The 16,791-nt window shown below is 47.0% G+C and overlaps 5 protein-coding genes across 5 annotated transcripts; all 5 read left to right on the top strand.

Moving 5' to 3' along the window:
* Positions 1 to 104: 104 nt before the first annotated feature.
* K441DRAFT_698360 (uncharacterized protein) lies at positions 105 to 2,481 on the top strand. Its single transcript, XM_067653055.1, has 4 exons — positions 105 to 199; positions 256 to 831; positions 890 to 1,060; positions 1,122 to 2,481. The coding sequence occupies exons 1-4, from the start codon at positions 136 to 138 to the stop codon at positions 2,291 to 2,293; spliced, it is 1,983 nt and encodes a 660-aa protein (XP_067501029.1). The 5' UTR covers positions 105 to 135; the 3' UTR covers positions 2,294 to 2,481.
* Positions 2,482 to 3,765: 1,284 nt separating this feature from the next.
* K441DRAFT_664460 (diphthamide biosynthesis protein) lies at positions 3,766 to 5,663 on the top strand. The gene has a single exon (XM_067649355.1). The coding sequence runs from the start codon at positions 3,796 to 3,798 to the stop codon at positions 5,530 to 5,532; it is 1,737 nt and encodes a 578-aa protein (XP_067501028.1). The 5' UTR covers positions 3,766 to 3,795; the 3' UTR covers positions 5,533 to 5,663.
* A 168-nt stretch (positions 5,664 to 5,831) lies between these two features.
* K441DRAFT_615956 (uncharacterized protein) lies at positions 5,832 to 9,354 on the top strand. The gene is made up of 2 exons (XM_067645730.1): positions 5,832 to 8,459; positions 8,526 to 9,354. The coding sequence occupies exons 1-2, from the start codon at positions 5,904 to 5,906 to the stop codon at positions 8,958 to 8,960; spliced, it is 2,991 nt and encodes a 996-aa protein (XP_067501027.1). The 5' UTR covers positions 5,832 to 5,903; the 3' UTR covers positions 8,961 to 9,354.
* Positions 9,355 to 12,509: 3,155 nt separating this feature from the next.
* K441DRAFT_202899 (acyl-CoA thioesterase II) lies at positions 12,510 to 13,912 on the top strand. Its single transcript, XM_067640496.1, has 2 exons — positions 12,510 to 13,792; positions 13,878 to 13,912. The coding sequence occupies exon 1, from the start codon at positions 12,696 to 12,698 to the stop codon at positions 13,662 to 13,664; it is 969 nt and encodes a 322-aa protein (XP_067501026.1). The 5' UTR covers positions 12,510 to 12,695; the 3' UTR covers positions 13,665 to 13,792; positions 13,878 to 13,912.
* A 1,229-nt stretch (positions 13,913 to 15,141) lies between these two features.
* On the top strand, positions 15,142 to 15,726 carry K441DRAFT_688794 (uncharacterized protein; the record flags this gene model as incomplete). The annotated part of the gene is made up of 1 exon (XM_067652229.1): positions 15,142 to 15,726. One exon carries the CDS (start codon positions 15,142 to 15,144, stop codon positions 15,724 to 15,726), a length of 585 nt encoding a protein of 194 aa, XP_067501025.1.
* Between the last annotated feature and the right edge of the window lie 1,065 nt (positions 15,727 to 16,791).

Genomic DNA, 16,791 nt, shown 5'->3' with positions numbered 1-16,791 from the left:
ACGACACAACAAGCTAGTGCCATCAACGTCACAGGATCCGGTTTGTCGAGGCCCTGGCCTTCCTTTATATTCCCTTGCGACCTATACTTACCACCTTCATTTATCTAGAGTAGCAATTTAGCATTTTGAACTATCATGAAGACATCTTCTATATTCAACCATTTTTTAAGTGCATCAATATTAGTGATTGAAGCTAGTAGTAGGCATTCTCCCGAGGTTCCGAAAGACACGCGACCATTAACTGACTTGATCCAGCATCCGCCATAACCCGACGAGAACCTATAATAGATGGAATTTCTTCACTCAATCTCGCTACTTGGAAACGTGCAAGTCCGGAGGCTCCAAATGGCTATACGCCTGCTTCAGTAAATTGTCCATCGACTCGCCCGAGTATTCGCGATGCTTCGTCACTTTCAGATCAGGAGACGGCATGGCTGGAGAAAAGGAGGAATAACACTGTCACACCTATGCGCGAGCTCCTTGTGCGCTTGAACATTACTGGGTTTGATGCAGCTGGCTTTTTTGACAGCAATGGAAACAATGCATCAGCCTTGCCGAACATTGGTATCGCAGTATCTGGTGGAGGTTATCGAGCGCTGATGAACGGTGCTGGCGCTCTTGCCGCTTTCGACAGCCGTACGCCAAACTCTACAAATATCGGGCAACTTGGTGGCTTAATGCAATCTGCCACATACCTTGCGGGTCTCTCTGGTGGGGGTTGGCTGGTGGGGAGTATTTTCGTGAATAACTTCACATCTGTACAAGATATTATTAACACAAACTCGAGCTTTTCCGGCTCCCTGTGGCAATTTGGAAATTCAATTCTTGAGGGTACGTTAACTGAAAGGTTATTTCAAGGTTCGATTGACCAAGTGCTAACTTGCTACAGGCCCGGCAACTGGTGGGATCCAGGTGCTATCCACAGTTGAGTATTATGACGATCTCTACAACACGGTAAATGGAAAGGCCAATGCTGGTTTCGACTTCAATAGCTCACTTACCGATTACTGGGGACGTGCACTGTCCCACCAGCTGGTAAATGCCTCGGACGGTGGCCCAGGTACGGCTCTGAAGAAGCCGCAAGTGCTAGTGTATTTGAATAGTTAGCTAACATGCGTTAGGATACACGTGGTCATCTATTGCGGATGATGCTGAGTTCGTGGCTGCCAATGCACCGATGCCTATTCTTGTCGCTGACGGTCGAGCTCCTGGGGAGGTTATTATTTCTAACAACGCCACTGTGTACGAATTCAACCCGTGGGAGATAGGTAGTTTCGACCCTACAGTCTATGGATTTGCACCTATGCGCTATGTTGGTTCGAACTTCACTGCAGGCGTACTTCCCAATGATCAGAAGTGCATCGAGGGCTTCGACAACGCGGGCTTCGTAATGGGAACCAGTTCTTCGTTGTTCAATCAGTTCATTCTCAATTTAAACACGACAACAGGTGTTCCTGACGTTGTGAAGAATGCCATTGCTAGTATTCTTACGGATCTAGGCCAAACCAGCAACGACATTGCAGACTGGACTCCGAATCCCTTCTATCACTTTCACAACGACACGAATCCGAATGCGCAGAGCAAACGTTTGACTCTTGTCGACGGTGGGGAGGATCTTCAAAATATCCCTCTGCACCCCCTGATCCAGCCCATCCGTAATGTCGATGTCATATTTGCGGTTGACTCCTCAGCGGACACCATCTCACCGAATGCTCAGAACTGGCCTAATGGCGCTGCTTTAGTTGCAACCTACGAGCGTTCTCTTAACCAATCGATGGGGAATGGAACTGCGTTCCCCTCAATTCCAGATCAGAACACTTTCGTCAATCTGGGGCTCAACACACGCCCGACCTTCTTTGGATGCGACACTAGCAATCTTACTGGTCCTGCACCTTTGGTTGTTTACATTCCTAACCACCCATATGTCTACAACTCCAATGTATCGACCTTCACCCTATCGTATAACAACAGTGAACGTAACGCCATCATCGAGAACGGATATGACGTCGCTACCATGGGAAACGGGACGGTGGACAAGCAATGGCCAACCTGCGTCGGCTGCGCTATCCTATCAAGGAGTTTGGACCGTACTGGGACAGCCGTGCCGGACGTCTGTAAACAGTGCTTCAGCCGGTATTGCTGGAACGGGACAGTCAACTCGACTACACCAGCGCCCTTCTTCCCGACTCTTATTTTCTCTGAGATTAAATTAACAAGTGGCGTTGAACACTTCACTCCTAATTTGTTTAGTTTAGTAGCCGTCATTGGCATATCGATGGTTTTAGTGTTGTAAGATAGTTCTTTTAGTTGAATTTTGGCAGCCTTGTGGAGGAGTTGGTGTTCCATGGCTGGAGTTTTGGACCTGTGTGGAAGGTAGGAACATTTTGAACGACGTTATGAGTTATATGTACGGCTCTTAGATATTGAGTGAAACTAAACAATTAGAGCGAATTTGTCAAAAGCTACACGGTATAATATGCGTGGTACAATACGTGAGTACGTGGAGGCTTGACGGTTGACTGATAGCGTGACGCCCGCTCACGTAATGACCCGATTTGCGGAGTGGAATTCTCTTATCTTAGTAAACGACTCAAACGACACCTGCCCCGCGCGCTGCGTTTTTTATAATTTGATTAGCAACGCAGGCCTGTCCTGCCGTCTGGCCTATGGTGCGAGTTTTGGTAAGGCTCGACTTAAATTTTCGCAATTTTGTATAAGAGACCGTTTCTTAGTATATTTAACTACTTTAACAACATTAAATTTTAATCTAGTAAGTTAATAAAGTAAGTTATTTTAGTCTCTTCTATAATTTGATTAGATTTTTATTAAATATAAAGCTATTAGCTAGGTAAGGTTTAGGTGGATTTTATGACGTTTTATCCCTAACCCGTCGACTTGGGCCCGTAGCTTATCGATAAGCGCCAGCTAATTAGATTAACTAGATTCGATAGCCGTGCTCAGATATTTAAAGCCTTTGATATTACTTAATTCTTATACAATATCTCCATGCAAGCTTATCCTTTGGAGTTAACTCGCTTAATATAAGGCTGCCGGCAGGCATCGTTCCAGCAGAACAGTATCTTGCAGATACTGTAGCCAAAATTGAGTCAATGGTTGAATTCTATATAGAGCACGCGTAGTCTTGATCCTGGTGTTCGCGCATAGACCACATACTCAACGGACCCCGACGGTTAAGGGATAACGTTTTGCGACGTTTTGCGGTAAAATCGCGCCCAGCCGAGGCTCTATAAGTCGACCTAAATAAATTTAATAACTTACTTTTATACTATAGGGTTTTTATATAAATATTCTTAAAAGCAGCTTTAGTTATATAATCAATTAAATTTTAAAAATGCGTTATTTAGGGTAGAAGTAGGGCATTAAAAGGGGTAGAAAGAAGATACCAGTTATCCCTTGCACCGTTGAAATCGCGCGTGGAGTTGTAGCCTAAGCTCAGCCAATTAAACCTACTTGTTTATGGGTGGTCAGCAATTCTGTCGCAACACCAATTGGTAGTGGAGGTTTTGATGTTTTTGAGGTCGCGCACGGGCTATATCTGTACGGCTGACGACAGTGCAAGGGATAAGTCGATCCTCCTCTATTTTCGTGCCAAAGACCCTTAGACGGCAACCGAGACAGTATTATTGGCTGACCCTAACTAGCCATAATTTGTCTGTAAAGTATACTAGTTAAGTACTAGCGAGATTTACTGTCTTGGCTTACTGAGATAAGAATTTTCGAAGTTTCTACCTTCAAAGCTATAAAAAGAACACGAACCCGCGCAAAAGCCAAGAAATGGAGGCGCTAACCCTGGGAACTGCTCCCGTATTATCCACCCCCGATATCCACATATTCGAAGATACGACTCCATCAGTCGACGTGTCAAACCTCCCCCGACTTTCAGATGAGCAGCTAGTCCTCACCTACGAGATTGAGCGGACAGTAGAAGAAATTCGGGCCAGAAAATGGCGAAGGGTAGCATTACAATTCCCAGATGACCTGCTTCCGGATGCGCCGCGGATATATGAGTTTTTGAGACGAGGATTAAAGCGTGCTAGGGATACACACAGAATTTCTTCCAGCACGGCTGAGAAGCAAACCTCAAGGAACAGTAATGTCACGCGGGACCTGGAAACGATCGTGGAAGCACTCAGTATATCCGGCAAGGATGAAGTAGAGGAAAAGCTTTTTATACTAGCAGATACCTCTTACGGCGCTTGTTGTGTTGATGAGGTCGCCGCAGAACACGTCGACGCTGATGTCGTGGTTCATTATGGTAGATCGTGTCTATCTCCAACTGCAAGGTTACCGGTCATATATGTCTTTACAACTAGACCGATATCCTTAGATATGGTTTTGGAAACATTCAAGGAAACATTCATGGACAAGGATCAGAAGATTATACTAATGGCAGATGTCCCTTACTCCAACCATATACCAGGCGTTTATGAAAAGCTGAGGGAAGAGGGCTACACGAATGTCTATGCGACATCAATCATTCACAACCCATCTTCCCCATTACCAAATCGTACTGTTCCCGCTGACGTGAGTGAATCGAAGGATGCGCTGCGCAACTACGAGCTTTTTCACATATCAGAACCTCCAACTTCTTTATTGCTCTCGCTCTCTTCTCGGGCAGGCGCTATTCATATATATCCAACCAACTACACTAGTTCCGACCCTCCCAAGGCTCTTCTGGCCACATCAGTCATGACTCTGCGTCGCCGTTACGCTCTCCTTACATCCCTTAGTACTGTTTCGGTATTCGGCATTCTCATAAACACACTCTCAGTAAAGAATTACATGCACATACTGGATCATGTTAAGAAAACGATCGCGTTAGAAGGCAAGAAAAGCTACACATTTGTTGTTGGGAAAGTGAACGCGGCTAAAGTGGCAAATTTCAGCGAAGTTGAAGGTTGGGTAGTTATTGGCTGCTGGGAGAGTAGTCTAATTGAGAGCAAAGATTTCTGGAGACCTATTATAACCCCTTTTGAGCTCAGTCTGGCCCTCAAAGGCGATGCCGAAAGAGTCTGGACGGGGGAATGGACCAGTGATTTTCAGGCAATTTTGGAGAATACAGATACCTCTGCTGAGACACGATCCAATAATGATAAGGTTGGGGAAGCACCCGGGGAAAATCAACTGGTTGATGGGGGCGACTTTGATTCAGAGGAGGAATCAGCGCCGCCGGAGTTCGATCTGCGTACTGGCCGGTATGTCTCACACTCGCGCCCTATGCGCACTTCGGCGACGCAACCCAATAGAAGGCAAGCGAGCCAGAGGGTTGGAGCCTCCGCGAATCAATCCCTAGTCAAGCGTGCCAACGGCGATATCGCCCAAGTGGGTGGAGTAGCGTCTCCTGGAGCAGAATTCTTTCGGTCTCAACGAACGTGGCAAGGCTTAGGTAGCGACTTTGACGTCTTGAATGAGGCCAACGGAGAAGCGGACACTTCTGGCGCTTCGATGGAAGAGGGCAGAAGCGGTCTCGCCAGGGGATATGTGGTGGGAAATGATAGGTCTGAGCGGTAGACAAAAAGGATATTTGATAGAGAAATAAGCGCGATTCACGAAGTCACGGGCTTATTGTAGCTGAAAGCGAAGCTGCAAAGAAAGGAATATGCCCATATACTGTTCCCCTATTTCTTGAAAAATTTAGGCGCCTATATTACTTTTTTCGCTTTCGGTGACTGTCATGCCACCCTTGCCAAGCGCGGCGTTTCTTCTTCGCAGGGCGCGATCAACGCCTGCACCTCGCAGGTTCTGCTAAGCGTAGGCGGAATCCAAGCACTCATTCGAGCAAGGCACACGACAAGCTGAACGCCGACGAAACCTCCAACACGCGAATTCTCTGCAATATATTGGCGCTACTGCCGCCCTCTGCATCTGCATGACTCTCTCGTATGTTTCCTTGCCTACTCCATCGCGAAGACTGTCTTGAAGGGCCTGGGTTTGCTAAAAGACTCCGCCTCCAGCCAGAAGAAAGTATGAGCAGTCAGCTTCTCGCCCAAGATCTCTTCTGGGACCCAGAAATCCACCCAAAGGCGACTTCTTCGACCTCTACCGACGATGCGGCGTCTCAGCGGAAGGCCGCCAACTCACTTGTCTCTCTTAGCCTTTTCGAAGCCGTTATAACGTCCTATCCGCCTATCCTCGAGTCCCTACTCGCCCAGATACCCACCGCATCCATATTCGATCTCTACCATACTTCTAGATATCTTCGGGAATTTCTGGAGTCCTATCCTCTGGCGTGGAAGACGCTGTCGTTCCGATTACCGCAGCCGGCCCTCGTCCTAGGCTCACCGGGGAATGAAACACCGGATGGGAGGGAGAGGCAGTCTAAGACGTATGCGCTCGATGCATTGCTAATACAAGTTGTGGTACCATTCGGAACGAGGTTGAAGAGTTTGGATTTATGCAACACAGCCGTATCCGGCGTGGCCTTGATATCAAGGGTCCTGCAACCACGGATAAGGACCTTACAACATCTTTCCGTACGAGGCTGCAAGAACGTCTCTATCAAGTACCACGTCGTACCTTTCCTGGAACCTTATATCCAGAAAGATTCACCATGGGCTCAAAAAGGTGACTTGGCCTTGAAGAGCTTGTATACCTACCGCTGTCGACATCACCGACGGCGACCATATCTACCATCCTCGCTTATCCGGAGAGATTCCGACTCAGATCCAACACATCAGCTCATTGAGATATGCCATCAGCTAGGTATCTGGACAGACACAGCATGGTGCCCAACACCTGGTGGGAGATGTTTCCGCAGGAAAGACTACCATTCTGGACGGGCTGGACCTGGGAACATGGAGGTTTGGGTGCCTTTTGATAGGCTATGGCGATCCGGGAACCGTATAGGCCCGGGAGAAGACAATACAGAAATTGGCCATGCTGACGGGAGGCTTTGGGAGATCTGCGAAACCGGACAGGACGGGGAACCACTGGGGACCGAAGACGGACAATTTAAAGGAGAAGGGAAGGATATCCCGGCTCACGTTCGGAGAAGCCATCGCACTTTTGTTGAGAAGATCAAATGTGCTCAGTGCAACGATGTAATATTAGAGCGTTGCGAGCAGTGCAGTGTCCGGATGCATTGCATGGGATGCCGGAAAACGCTGTGTGCGAGCTGCGCTTTCAATCGGCCAATACCTAGGAAGCGAACGAAGACACGACACTTCACAAGTCTAGCTTTTGGGAACAGCATACCAGTGGGTACGACAATGAGCGATTCGTCTTTATCCTCTGCATCCTTGGAGACCCAAGGCAGGAATCCCAAGTCTCCCAAGAACAACCGCTTTTGGTGGGCTCCTGGTGCAACACGATCACCAAATCTCATGAATGAGCAGTCTAACGCCGACGATTCTTCCGATTCCGATGATGGTAATGCCAACAATGGTGGAGTGCTCCCGGCGCCTACTGCACCTCCAAAACTTAACATGCATTGGTGTTGCCTAGAACCAATATTCTCGGGGGGTGGTGGGATAGCATTTCTTGGTCCTGGACTTGGCGGAAAAGGTGCTGACAAGATCCGGGCAGCGCCTCTACCACGCATAAAAGAATATGAAGATCCTGACTTCTCATCTCAACTTCGACCAATCGACTATGTTCGCGAGCTAAAGAATAATGGCCTCTACGAATACGTCCTAGGTGAGGACGCAGATATCCTAGCTTACTTAAAACAAGATAGTTTGGATTTGCAAGCTTCAACTTGCCCTCGAGGACTCTGCCAGGACTGCTACCGCACATTCAGGTGGAAGGTATCGTGCAGAGGCTGCAAGAAACCATTGTGCAAAGAGCATGATTTCAGAGGGCTCAAGTTGCGGAAATGCGGATTTCGAGATTTGCATGTCGAGCGAGAGTACGTGCGTAATCATTCCGAGCCACCTCAACTCATCATCCCGGCTTTCAAGTCTGGTGCATCGAAAACTGCAGACGAGAGCGAACATAATGGGGAAAGTTCATCCTCAACAGATACAAACTCTCTAAATCTGCCGGACATAGATCTTGATCTGATCGACACAACCCCACTATCACAATCTCAAATCCTTCCGCCTACCCCTGGATCGCCAACACCCGCGCCTCCACCTACACCTGCCGCTGTAGACATGTCCACTTCCACGTCCCTCACCTCCCACCTTTCCAGCACCCCCGATACTCTTAACATCTCCACTCTCAACTCTAGTTACACGTTCCACCCAACACCCTCTCGACCTCGATCTTTAAGCGTCTCAGGTCTTCGCAGCCGGAACTCGTCCTCGTGGCCCAGCTCCCCTCGCAATTTGAATCCAATATCCAACACTCTCCCTTTACCATGTACTCCGCGCCACCCCGTGCAATGGGAGGGTTGTGGAGCATATTTCTGCCAGACACCTCGCCCCATCGGAGACTCGCGACCAAGATGCCCGGCCGTGCTAAAAGAGTGCGGGGAATGTGGAGTGTTTGTTTGTGAGGTAAGTCTCCTACTTTATGCCTACCGCTGAACGCTGAACATAGAACCACTGACATATTCTTTCCAGGCTTGTGCATCCGCGAATCCTACATGTCCTTGCACCTTCTGCACAACACACTTCCACTGTCCACACTGCGTAGCTAAGCCTACTGTCAAGGCTCAATGTCGCATGGAAGAGGAGTTGAAGGCAAAGAAAGAGGCGGAAATCAAGGCTAAGGAGAGAATGGAACACGAGAAAGAGCAAAGGGAGCAGGCAGATCAGTTGGCGGAGACCGTGTGGGAGTTTTGGGAAGGGTTGCTGGGTGAACTTAGTGGTGGGGAAGACGAGGGAGGTTCGAACGTAGACACGGAAGGAGAACAAACCCCCACTCAGCCCGTAGAAGCGGTTACAGGAGACGGTGATGCAGAAATGCAGTCGGACGTGGTTGCAGAAAACATTTTGGACACAGAGGGCTCGATGATTGACGAGATCATTGCTGAAGGCGCCCTCGCGACAGTATGATCGTTTGCTTCAGCAGTTACCTAAAGATGGCTCACATATGGTTTCGAACAGGCGCAAATTGTTCTTCGTTAGCTTGTTCAAGAGGGGTATTCATGGGAGGATTCGGAGGCGTCTTTTCATCAGTTATGCCCAGGATTTTGGTTTTATAGGGAGGCAGCAGCATGGCTTATCTGGATTGTTTTATCTACTGGCAGATTTTGTTTTGGGATGTTGTAAACTTTATAGCTTGATGCAGCCTAGCATGGGTGATGAAACCTAGCGATGTTCAGCGTTAGCTCTTTGAAAGATGAGAAATTGCATTATGTTCAAAGGTCTACTTCGGCATTCAAATTTCATACGTAGGCGAAGTAAAACATGTTGATAGAAAGGATCGGTATAAGATGCTGAAGTTCGGATACTCAGTGTGTTAGAGAGTTCATTACCCGTGCCGCTGTCGCGATCCACTTACCTCGTTACCGAGGTAAGTGCCGGCCAGCTCAACGAGTAGAGCCCACCTCAACGTCAGATTTGCCAAGACTATGATTTTAAAGCCGCAGAACTCTACCAAAAAGTCGAATGTTTAGAATTTTGTGGTGTAGTACTGGTTTCTTAATAGAAGGAGTCTCTATATACAATAGGTCAAGGCTCTGGCCGCCTTATGGCGTCCTAAAGAAGCTGCTTCGCAGTTGCCCGTTCCTTCCTCAGTAATACACGTGCAGCTTTTAGAGCCTCCTCCTGCTCGCGCTTTTGTACAATTGACCTTACATTTGCTGCATATATAACCCCTCCCTTCTATACAACCTTTCTATTACTTTTTTGGCGTTGCCAACGAGCTCTAGCAACTACTTGTGTATTTATAAGCTCGCGTTTAGCATAGTCGTACATGCATATTTACCAAACTACCTCTTACGAATTTCATAAAGATATCCATAGCCTCCTTATTATCTTTGTATACCTCCTAAGCTAGCAGTAAAACTTTCTTCCAAACTATATGCAAAGATCTTAGTGTATATGGTGTAGATGGCTCACAAGGTAGTGGAGGGGGGGGGTAGTAGGACGCGCCTCGCGCATAGAATTAAGGATAATTTAAGGGTTATAAGGAACGAGGCCTGCCTGCCAGAAGGCTGATTTAATTATACTCAATTTAAATGTTTAGCGACGAATTAATTTAATTACATAGAGGAATTTAACTTTATTAAAGTTGGTGCAGCCCGTCCGTGTTACTTACTCAACTGCCTCACTATAGTGGTGTTTATACGGCTAAAATACAACAATATTAAAAGGCTGTAAAAGGTGGCTTGTATGCGGAGGTAAGGTAAATAGTATAATCTTTTAATTGTCGTAATACTTAATAAACTCCTTTATAAGGTAAGAGCCGTGGCTATTAAAAATTAGGAGCCTATATGCACCTAGCTAGCGCTAAGAGCTATACGCGTTAAAGTACTTAAGCTAATTAAAGGCTAATTTATTATTTAAATAGCCTATTTCTAATAGGCCTAATAAATAGTAGTTAGGAAGGGCTAAATTCTTAAACCACTAGTAGAGGAACTATGCGCCCACAAGTATAATCATAGGTAGTAGATTAACTCTGTCACTACTTGTTAGCGACTCAGTCAATCGAGGCACGAGCACGGCAAGAGGGGCGCGCAAGCCTGTACGATTGGTAGTCTATAAACGAGGATCTAAAGCTAGAGAAAGGAAAGGAGAAGAAGAGCAGCGCTGGTCGAAGTAGGGTTCTTTTTATGCGGTCTTCTAGTCACGTGACCGCGAAGTTCTGCCAAGTTCTGCCAGGTTCTGCCAGTGCCGTAACACTACTTATCGTTTCTGTCTGAACAATTTCGAACAGGAATTTATGGTCGCAATCACGTGAGCTAAGCGAGCTCAGGAAACCCCTTAAATTGCACCTCTTCATGTACGATTAGAAAACGATCATACAACCTAACAAGACTACGATTACGACATTACGTGATATTAGCCTTAGGTCATGTGTTCCGACAGTTTCTATTATAGTAACTAGCTCGCGATTTATATCCGTAGAGATATAAGCTTTTTAATAAGGCTTCCTTATAATAATCTACTGGTTTTTACTAATACTAACGCGGAATCCTAACTTATTAAAGTTATATATATCCGTGGGCATAACTATATACTTAATTATAACATCGCGGTATTAATAAAACCACGCCTTAATATCCTTCGGCTCGTATACCGCTGTACGCTTAAGCTCTATTATCTTCTGCCTACGCTTATAGTACTCTAGGTAGCGGCCAAGCTAGCGTTTAACAAAGTAAGAGCTAATAGGAGGTGGTAGCTAATCTAGATTTTCGTTAGCTTAATCTAAGATCTAATTTACTATAAAACGTATTATTAGTAGTTAAGCGGCGGTATGTAAGGAATCTAAGCGATTAATATAGCTACAAAGAGCAAGATCTTAATTGTTAGTAAGCCTTCTACTTACTGCAGGCCTCTTATAACGCGATTAACGTCCTTTCCACTAAGCGCGGAGGCGTGATTCAGGAACACCGTGTTGGCGCGCAGCCTCTGCAACATTGGGCTTGGTAGACTCTTGGAGTTCTTTAAGAGCCTCCTAGATCTTATTTTCGACGCGAATATACTCAGTAGTTATGGCGTTGATAATATATAATAAGAATATTAATAGTATTTGGGTGTCTTGGCAAATCTGACGTTGAGGTGGGCTCTACTCGTTGAGCTGGCCGGCACTTACCTCGGTAACGAGGTAAGTGGATCGCGACAGCGGCACGGGTACTGTTATCTCATAAATCAGACCCTTCGTGGATCGTTGGTGCGCACGGATGAACTGCTCCTTATTAACTGACGAATCCTCTAAGAGCTTATCTCCCACGCTGGTTTACGTCCACGCATATCGATAAGGATTTAACCAATCACAGGCTCTCGTTCAAATGAGAGCTTAGCGTTGATACTAATGTTCATAGGCTTGGCGCCAAGTTGTAGACGCCAGCGTGGGAGGGGATAGTCTTAGCTTTAGTAGTAGCTAAAAGTTCTAGAACCTTATAATATTGACAAATCTTATATATTTTTCTAAGTTTAATTGTTTTTTAAGGACAGCGGTAGAGGACGCCCCCCACTGATTGGGTTTAGTTCCTTCCTGATCAAGTTAGAATATCATGTGAATTTAAATTGTTTATCTGCATCGCGAAAATTAAACTGCTAAAATATAACCCTTATGACTGTAACACCTCGATTGCGCAGTACTCTATGAGGCGCCGCGTGAACTTATTTGGGTGCTGCTACCTCTGCTTGATGTCTACAGACTGCCTCTGCGAGCACGCCCACGCCCACGCGTAGTACACCCGGTATTCTGTTCAAATTCTGAGACTCGCGGTGAGTCGATGTATCAACGCGAACAGAGCCAGCCAGGCGGCCGCGGCGGCGCTCAACAGTTAGAGGCTGGGGGGGGGATAAGGTAAGACAAATGCGAGGCATGGGCGCGCGACGGTCACACACTGATGCACATGTCAGGAAGGAACTAAACTCAATCAGTGGGGGGTTCTGCAGATACATCGAAAGAAGCCTCGGAACACATTTTCTTTATCACTAATCTTTGACGTGCACAACAGACTGAAATTGGCGAAGCAGCGCTCATTGCCCACCACCTTATTCTTTTTGAGGATCATTCGTAGACGTTATTGCGAGTTTCCAACATTTTCTCGCCAACATTCAACGAACCAATATTAAACCACTTTTGGGCTCGGGAGTCTAGCAACTCTCCCGGGCATGTCAGCGCCACTCACAGATCAGTTATCTTTGCGGGAGATCTCTCCTGGAGAATTTGAATCAAACTGCAATCCGAGGAGGATGGGAAATACTGCCAACATAGCTTACGGGGGTTGGACATTGGCTATTGCTGCTAATGCCGCTTATCAGTCGGCTCCACCAAGCTATCACCTCTACTCCATGCTTGGGCATTTTCTTGGGCCTGCTTTAACGGATCGGAAATTGTTTTGCACGGTTCGAAAAATACGCGATACTCGCACTTTTGCGACGCGGCAGGTGGAGGTTAGCCAAGCCCAAGATGATGGTTCCAGGCGACTTGCACTTTTCGTCGTCGCAGATTTCCAGGTCAGAGAGAAAGCGTCTCTATTGACCTACTCAGCGCCACCGTCTAAGCCCTACAGCAACTTCGAAAACAGCCCAACAATGGAATCCAGACTGCAATCAATGATACAAGCCAAAATTATCCCGCAAAAGGTTGCAGATGTGCATAATGTAGTTTTCAGTCTACTCGCGCAATTCTTCGATCAGAGACCCTGTCCAGAGAGCATTTCCACACAAAACCTCAAAGGCATGGCCAAGCATGTCAAGACGGCCCAGGATCATCTACCTTTGACATCGAAGACGTCTGCGGATTGGTTCAGAGTCAAAGATACTTTGGAAACCGAAGCGCAACAAATTCCCACGCTTGCTTTTGCAATGGATGCCGCAATCCCCCTCGTGCCTCTTACACACAGCCACAAATTCCTAGACGATGCAGCCGCTTGCTCGTCTCTGGATTTCGCGTTGAGAATCTTTAGAAACGATGTAAACTTAAATGGCTGGCATCTGAGAGAGCAAGCAACCGTAACAGGTGCAGAAGGCAGGACATACACAGAAGCTCGACTGTGGGATCGAGACGGAAACATGGTTGCGAGCATGACCCAGCAGTGCATCATGCGGCCGAAACCTGGCGTAAAATCAAGTCTTTAATGGCTAGGAATGACGGTAATAGATTGTAACAGCATAGATGAGGATGCCCTCGACTTCTGAATATTCACCGCCTCAAGCGCTTTGGACCTGGCTGCACGGATGATCTTGCCGTTCTACATTTGAAGGCTGTATGTACCATATTCACATATATCCTCTAATACGTCAAGTTTTGCTTTCAAAGAAAACTAAATAATTGACTCTGTGTTTGTTCAGTTTCTATGCGTATCGAAGAAAGATGATGCTCGGCATATCCACACTCTACCTACTCCTCTCCCAAAAGAGCTTTTGGACAGCTGAGAACAATCAGCATCGCTCAACTACGGAATACCGCAGTCAAAGGAACACTCTTTGTGCCACGATAATCTAAGCGCTTGTGGCAATCCCATTGGAAGACCTGAAATCTTACCTATCCTAGATTCGGATACCGCTCACCCCCCGTAATCCTAATTTATCTTTTGTCCACAAATTAGTGACCATATAAAATGACGTAATATTAATGGCTCCGGTGAGATATACCCTGTTCGTATCTTAGCTTCCTTTTTTGTTATTTTCTTCTCGTATGTGTGGGTGGGCTGCATCTTACTTTTCCCGGCGTTCCTTACACCGCCACCGGAGGAACAGGATTCAGTGGCGCGGCAGACACGACGAACTACCAATGTTGAAAATTTTCCCTAGCTGAGATGGCTATGTTTCGGAGTTCGGCGTTTCAGCTCATTCAATCTCTTATGAAGAGAACCCTCTACTGAAATTTAAAATAGCTCCCTTACAGCTCTAACTAGAATTATTTAGGTCTGCAGAGGTTTATATTCGCCGATTAAAGTCATGCTCATGTTATAGGTAGAAGCCATCCAGCTAAAATGCTTACCTATTATAGTCATTCTGGACGCCTGAACTTTCGGCGTGCATCATCTTCGGCTTCTAGGGCCATATGCGCATGACTTATGCGCCTCGAGGATCTCATACCTGTTCGCTTTGGACTGCGGCATGCATCGGCCTGATACTGATTTGATGATATAGCTTTGGCTATATAAGGGTAGACCTTCGCCTCCGCTTTGGATTATTCTGCATCAGTAACATCATCTGTTCCCACATATTCTCTTCTTATTACGTCCTCGCACTATCCTGCCTTTAGCTATCCAGTTCAAATATTTCAATCATGTCTACCTACAAAGTTGTCGCTGGTGACACTGGCGAAGCCATTGCCAAGAAACTCCACATTACCTTTAGTCAGCTCGAGAAACTCAACCCCGGCGTCAACTGGAACAAGCTTCAAGTCGGGCAAATTCTTCATGCTTCCAGATCTTCTACTGGGGCCTCTAGGACTTACAAAGTTGTCGCTGGTGATACCGGCGAAGGCATAGCGAAGAAGCTTGGTGTGGCCTTCTCCGAGCTCGAAGCTGCAAACCCGGGTGTCAACTGGAACAAGCTGCAGCTCGGGCAGACCCTGCACGCGCCCGGTCGTCGCCCGGGTACCCCGATGAACCCACCTAGCGCTGGAGATGGCGAGGGCACCAACGGAGGCGGCCCGGTTGTCGCCTACTCTGGTCCTGCGTCGAACTTCCCAGATTCCAAGCACTGGCAGAAGTGGTCCTTGATGTGGGCGCGTAACGAGAAAGTCATGCTCATCAACGACACCCCCGAGTACGTCAAATACATCAAGCAAGCCATCGAGACCGTCGCCAAAGAAACAAAGATCGACAGGCGTGTTATCCTGTGCACCATCATGCAGGAAAGCCAAGGCAACGTCCACGTCCGCACGACCATCTCTCCTGATGGATCAGTCCGCAATCCCGGCCTTATGCAAACCCACAACGGCGTTGAGTTTGATGCGGGCAATGCGAAGGGTAGTATTCTTCAAATGGTCAGGGACGGCGTGGAGGGAACCAAATTTGGCGATGGTTTGACGCAGCTCCTTGCTCGTTACGATAACAACATTTATCAGGCTTTGAGAGGCTATAACTCTGGAAGCGTTGATAAGAGCAATTTGAGCAATGGCCTGGGAGCTACGAATAGCTATGTCTCGGACATTGCTAATAGGCTTACCGGTGCTCCTCCAAATTAAACGGCGTGGACAAAGGAGGCCGGTGCATTGAGTGAGAATATATTACACCTGAGGCCCAACCTATTATTAATTAAAGATGTTCGAGAGTGAAGTGATCAGGGCGTTATATTTAGATGTTAAGAACTTGGTTTCCATTGTTATGTATCAATAGTGTTACCTTTGTGCTTTAGTTTTCCTTTACCCGCAGATAGATACGTAGTATTCTTTATTTTATTATATTTCTTATCGGGTTGAGAGTTAATTATTTTCGGACAGGATCCGGACAGTAACTCGTGGCAGTACTTTACTGTCCGAATCTTCTGCCAAGCTAGTGGCCTAGCAGGCGGGCGGTAAAGGAGGCTAAGGCACTACCTCTTATCTATGAGTAGTTAAATTCAGCCCTTCTACTTCTATTTTTACCCTTATCTCCGCTCCCTCTTATGCTCTACACGTATTCCTATGCAAGAGAGACGCAAGCAGAGACGCAAGCAGAGACGCAAGCAGAGACGCGGGTAGAGACAGGCAGGGACGTGGGCAGAGACACGAGCAGAGACACGAGCAGAGATATGGGTAGAGACGCAGGCAGGGACACGGGCAGAGTTAAGAGAGAAGCAGTAGAAAAGGGTAGGAAAGGGGAAATGAATCGAAGCGCACACACTTTTGAACTGGAGCAAAGAGACGCTCTTGCGCGCCGCCGCGCCAAAACAAATAATAAACTTAAGACGAGCAAAGAGCATGCTACTTGCAAACCATATATAAGAGGAATAAAAGCCACAAGCAGAAAGTGGACGAGGTCAAGTAAAAAGGTGCCGTTCTAGCAATGCTACACCAGCTTTCCACCCGCGTCTCTTCGCATGGTCTAGCGGCGTCATACCATTATTATCCTTCAATTTGGGATCAACCTTGTTCGTTCCTAGGAGCAACTCCAACATTTCTCGCCTTCTATAGGTCCGTGCTGCTACTGCTTCACTTAGCAGTGTCAACCCTTTATTACTCTTCGAGTTGGCCTGAACATCGTCACGCGCTAGCAGCAGCTGCGCTACCTCCATTTGCCCTCCCCGTACCGCTTGCAATAGCGGCGTTGAA

The sequence above is a fragment of the Cenococcum geophilum genome, assembly GCF_001692895.1.
Source record: "Cenococcum geophilum 1.58 unplaced genomic scaffold K441scaffold_38, whole genome shotgun sequence".
NCBI classification, from domain to species: Eukaryota; Fungi; Ascomycota; class Dothideomycetes; order Gloniales; family Gloniaceae; genus Cenococcum; species Cenococcum geophilum.
This window is presented reverse-complemented; position numbering and strand designations above follow the sequence as displayed.

What these genes read in the sequence shown, in the direction of transcription:
- K441DRAFT_698360 (XM_067653055.1), top strand. Translation starts at nt 136, where the DNA reads ATGAAGACATCTTCTATATTCAACCATTTTTTAAGTGCATCAATATTA. An exon ending in TGGAAATTCAATTCTTGAGG is followed by an intron (nt 832 to 889) that starts GTACGTTAACTG and finishes AACTTGCTACAG; the next exon opens with GCCCGGCAACTGGTGGGATC. An exon ending in TGCCTCGGACGGTGGCCCAG is followed by an intron (nt 1,061 to 1,121) that starts GTACGGCTCTGA and finishes AACATGCGTTAG; the next exon opens with GATACACGTGGTCATCTATT.
- K441DRAFT_664460 (XM_067649355.1), top strand. Translation starts at nt 3,796, where the DNA reads ATGGAGGCGCTAACCCTGGGAACTGCTCCCGTATTATCCACCCCCGAT.
- K441DRAFT_615956 (XM_067645730.1), top strand. Translation starts at nt 5,904, where the DNA reads ATGTTTCCTTGCCTACTCCATCGCGAAGACTGTCTTGAAGGGCCTGGG. An exon ending in GTGGAGTGTTTGTTTGTGAG is followed by an intron (nt 8,460 to 8,525) that starts GTAAGTCTCCTA and finishes TATTCTTTCCAG; the next exon opens with GCTTGTGCATCCGCGAATCC.
- K441DRAFT_202899 (XM_067640496.1), top strand. Translation starts at nt 12,696, where the DNA reads ATGTCAGCGCCACTCACAGATCAGTTATCTTTGCGGGAGATCTCTCCT.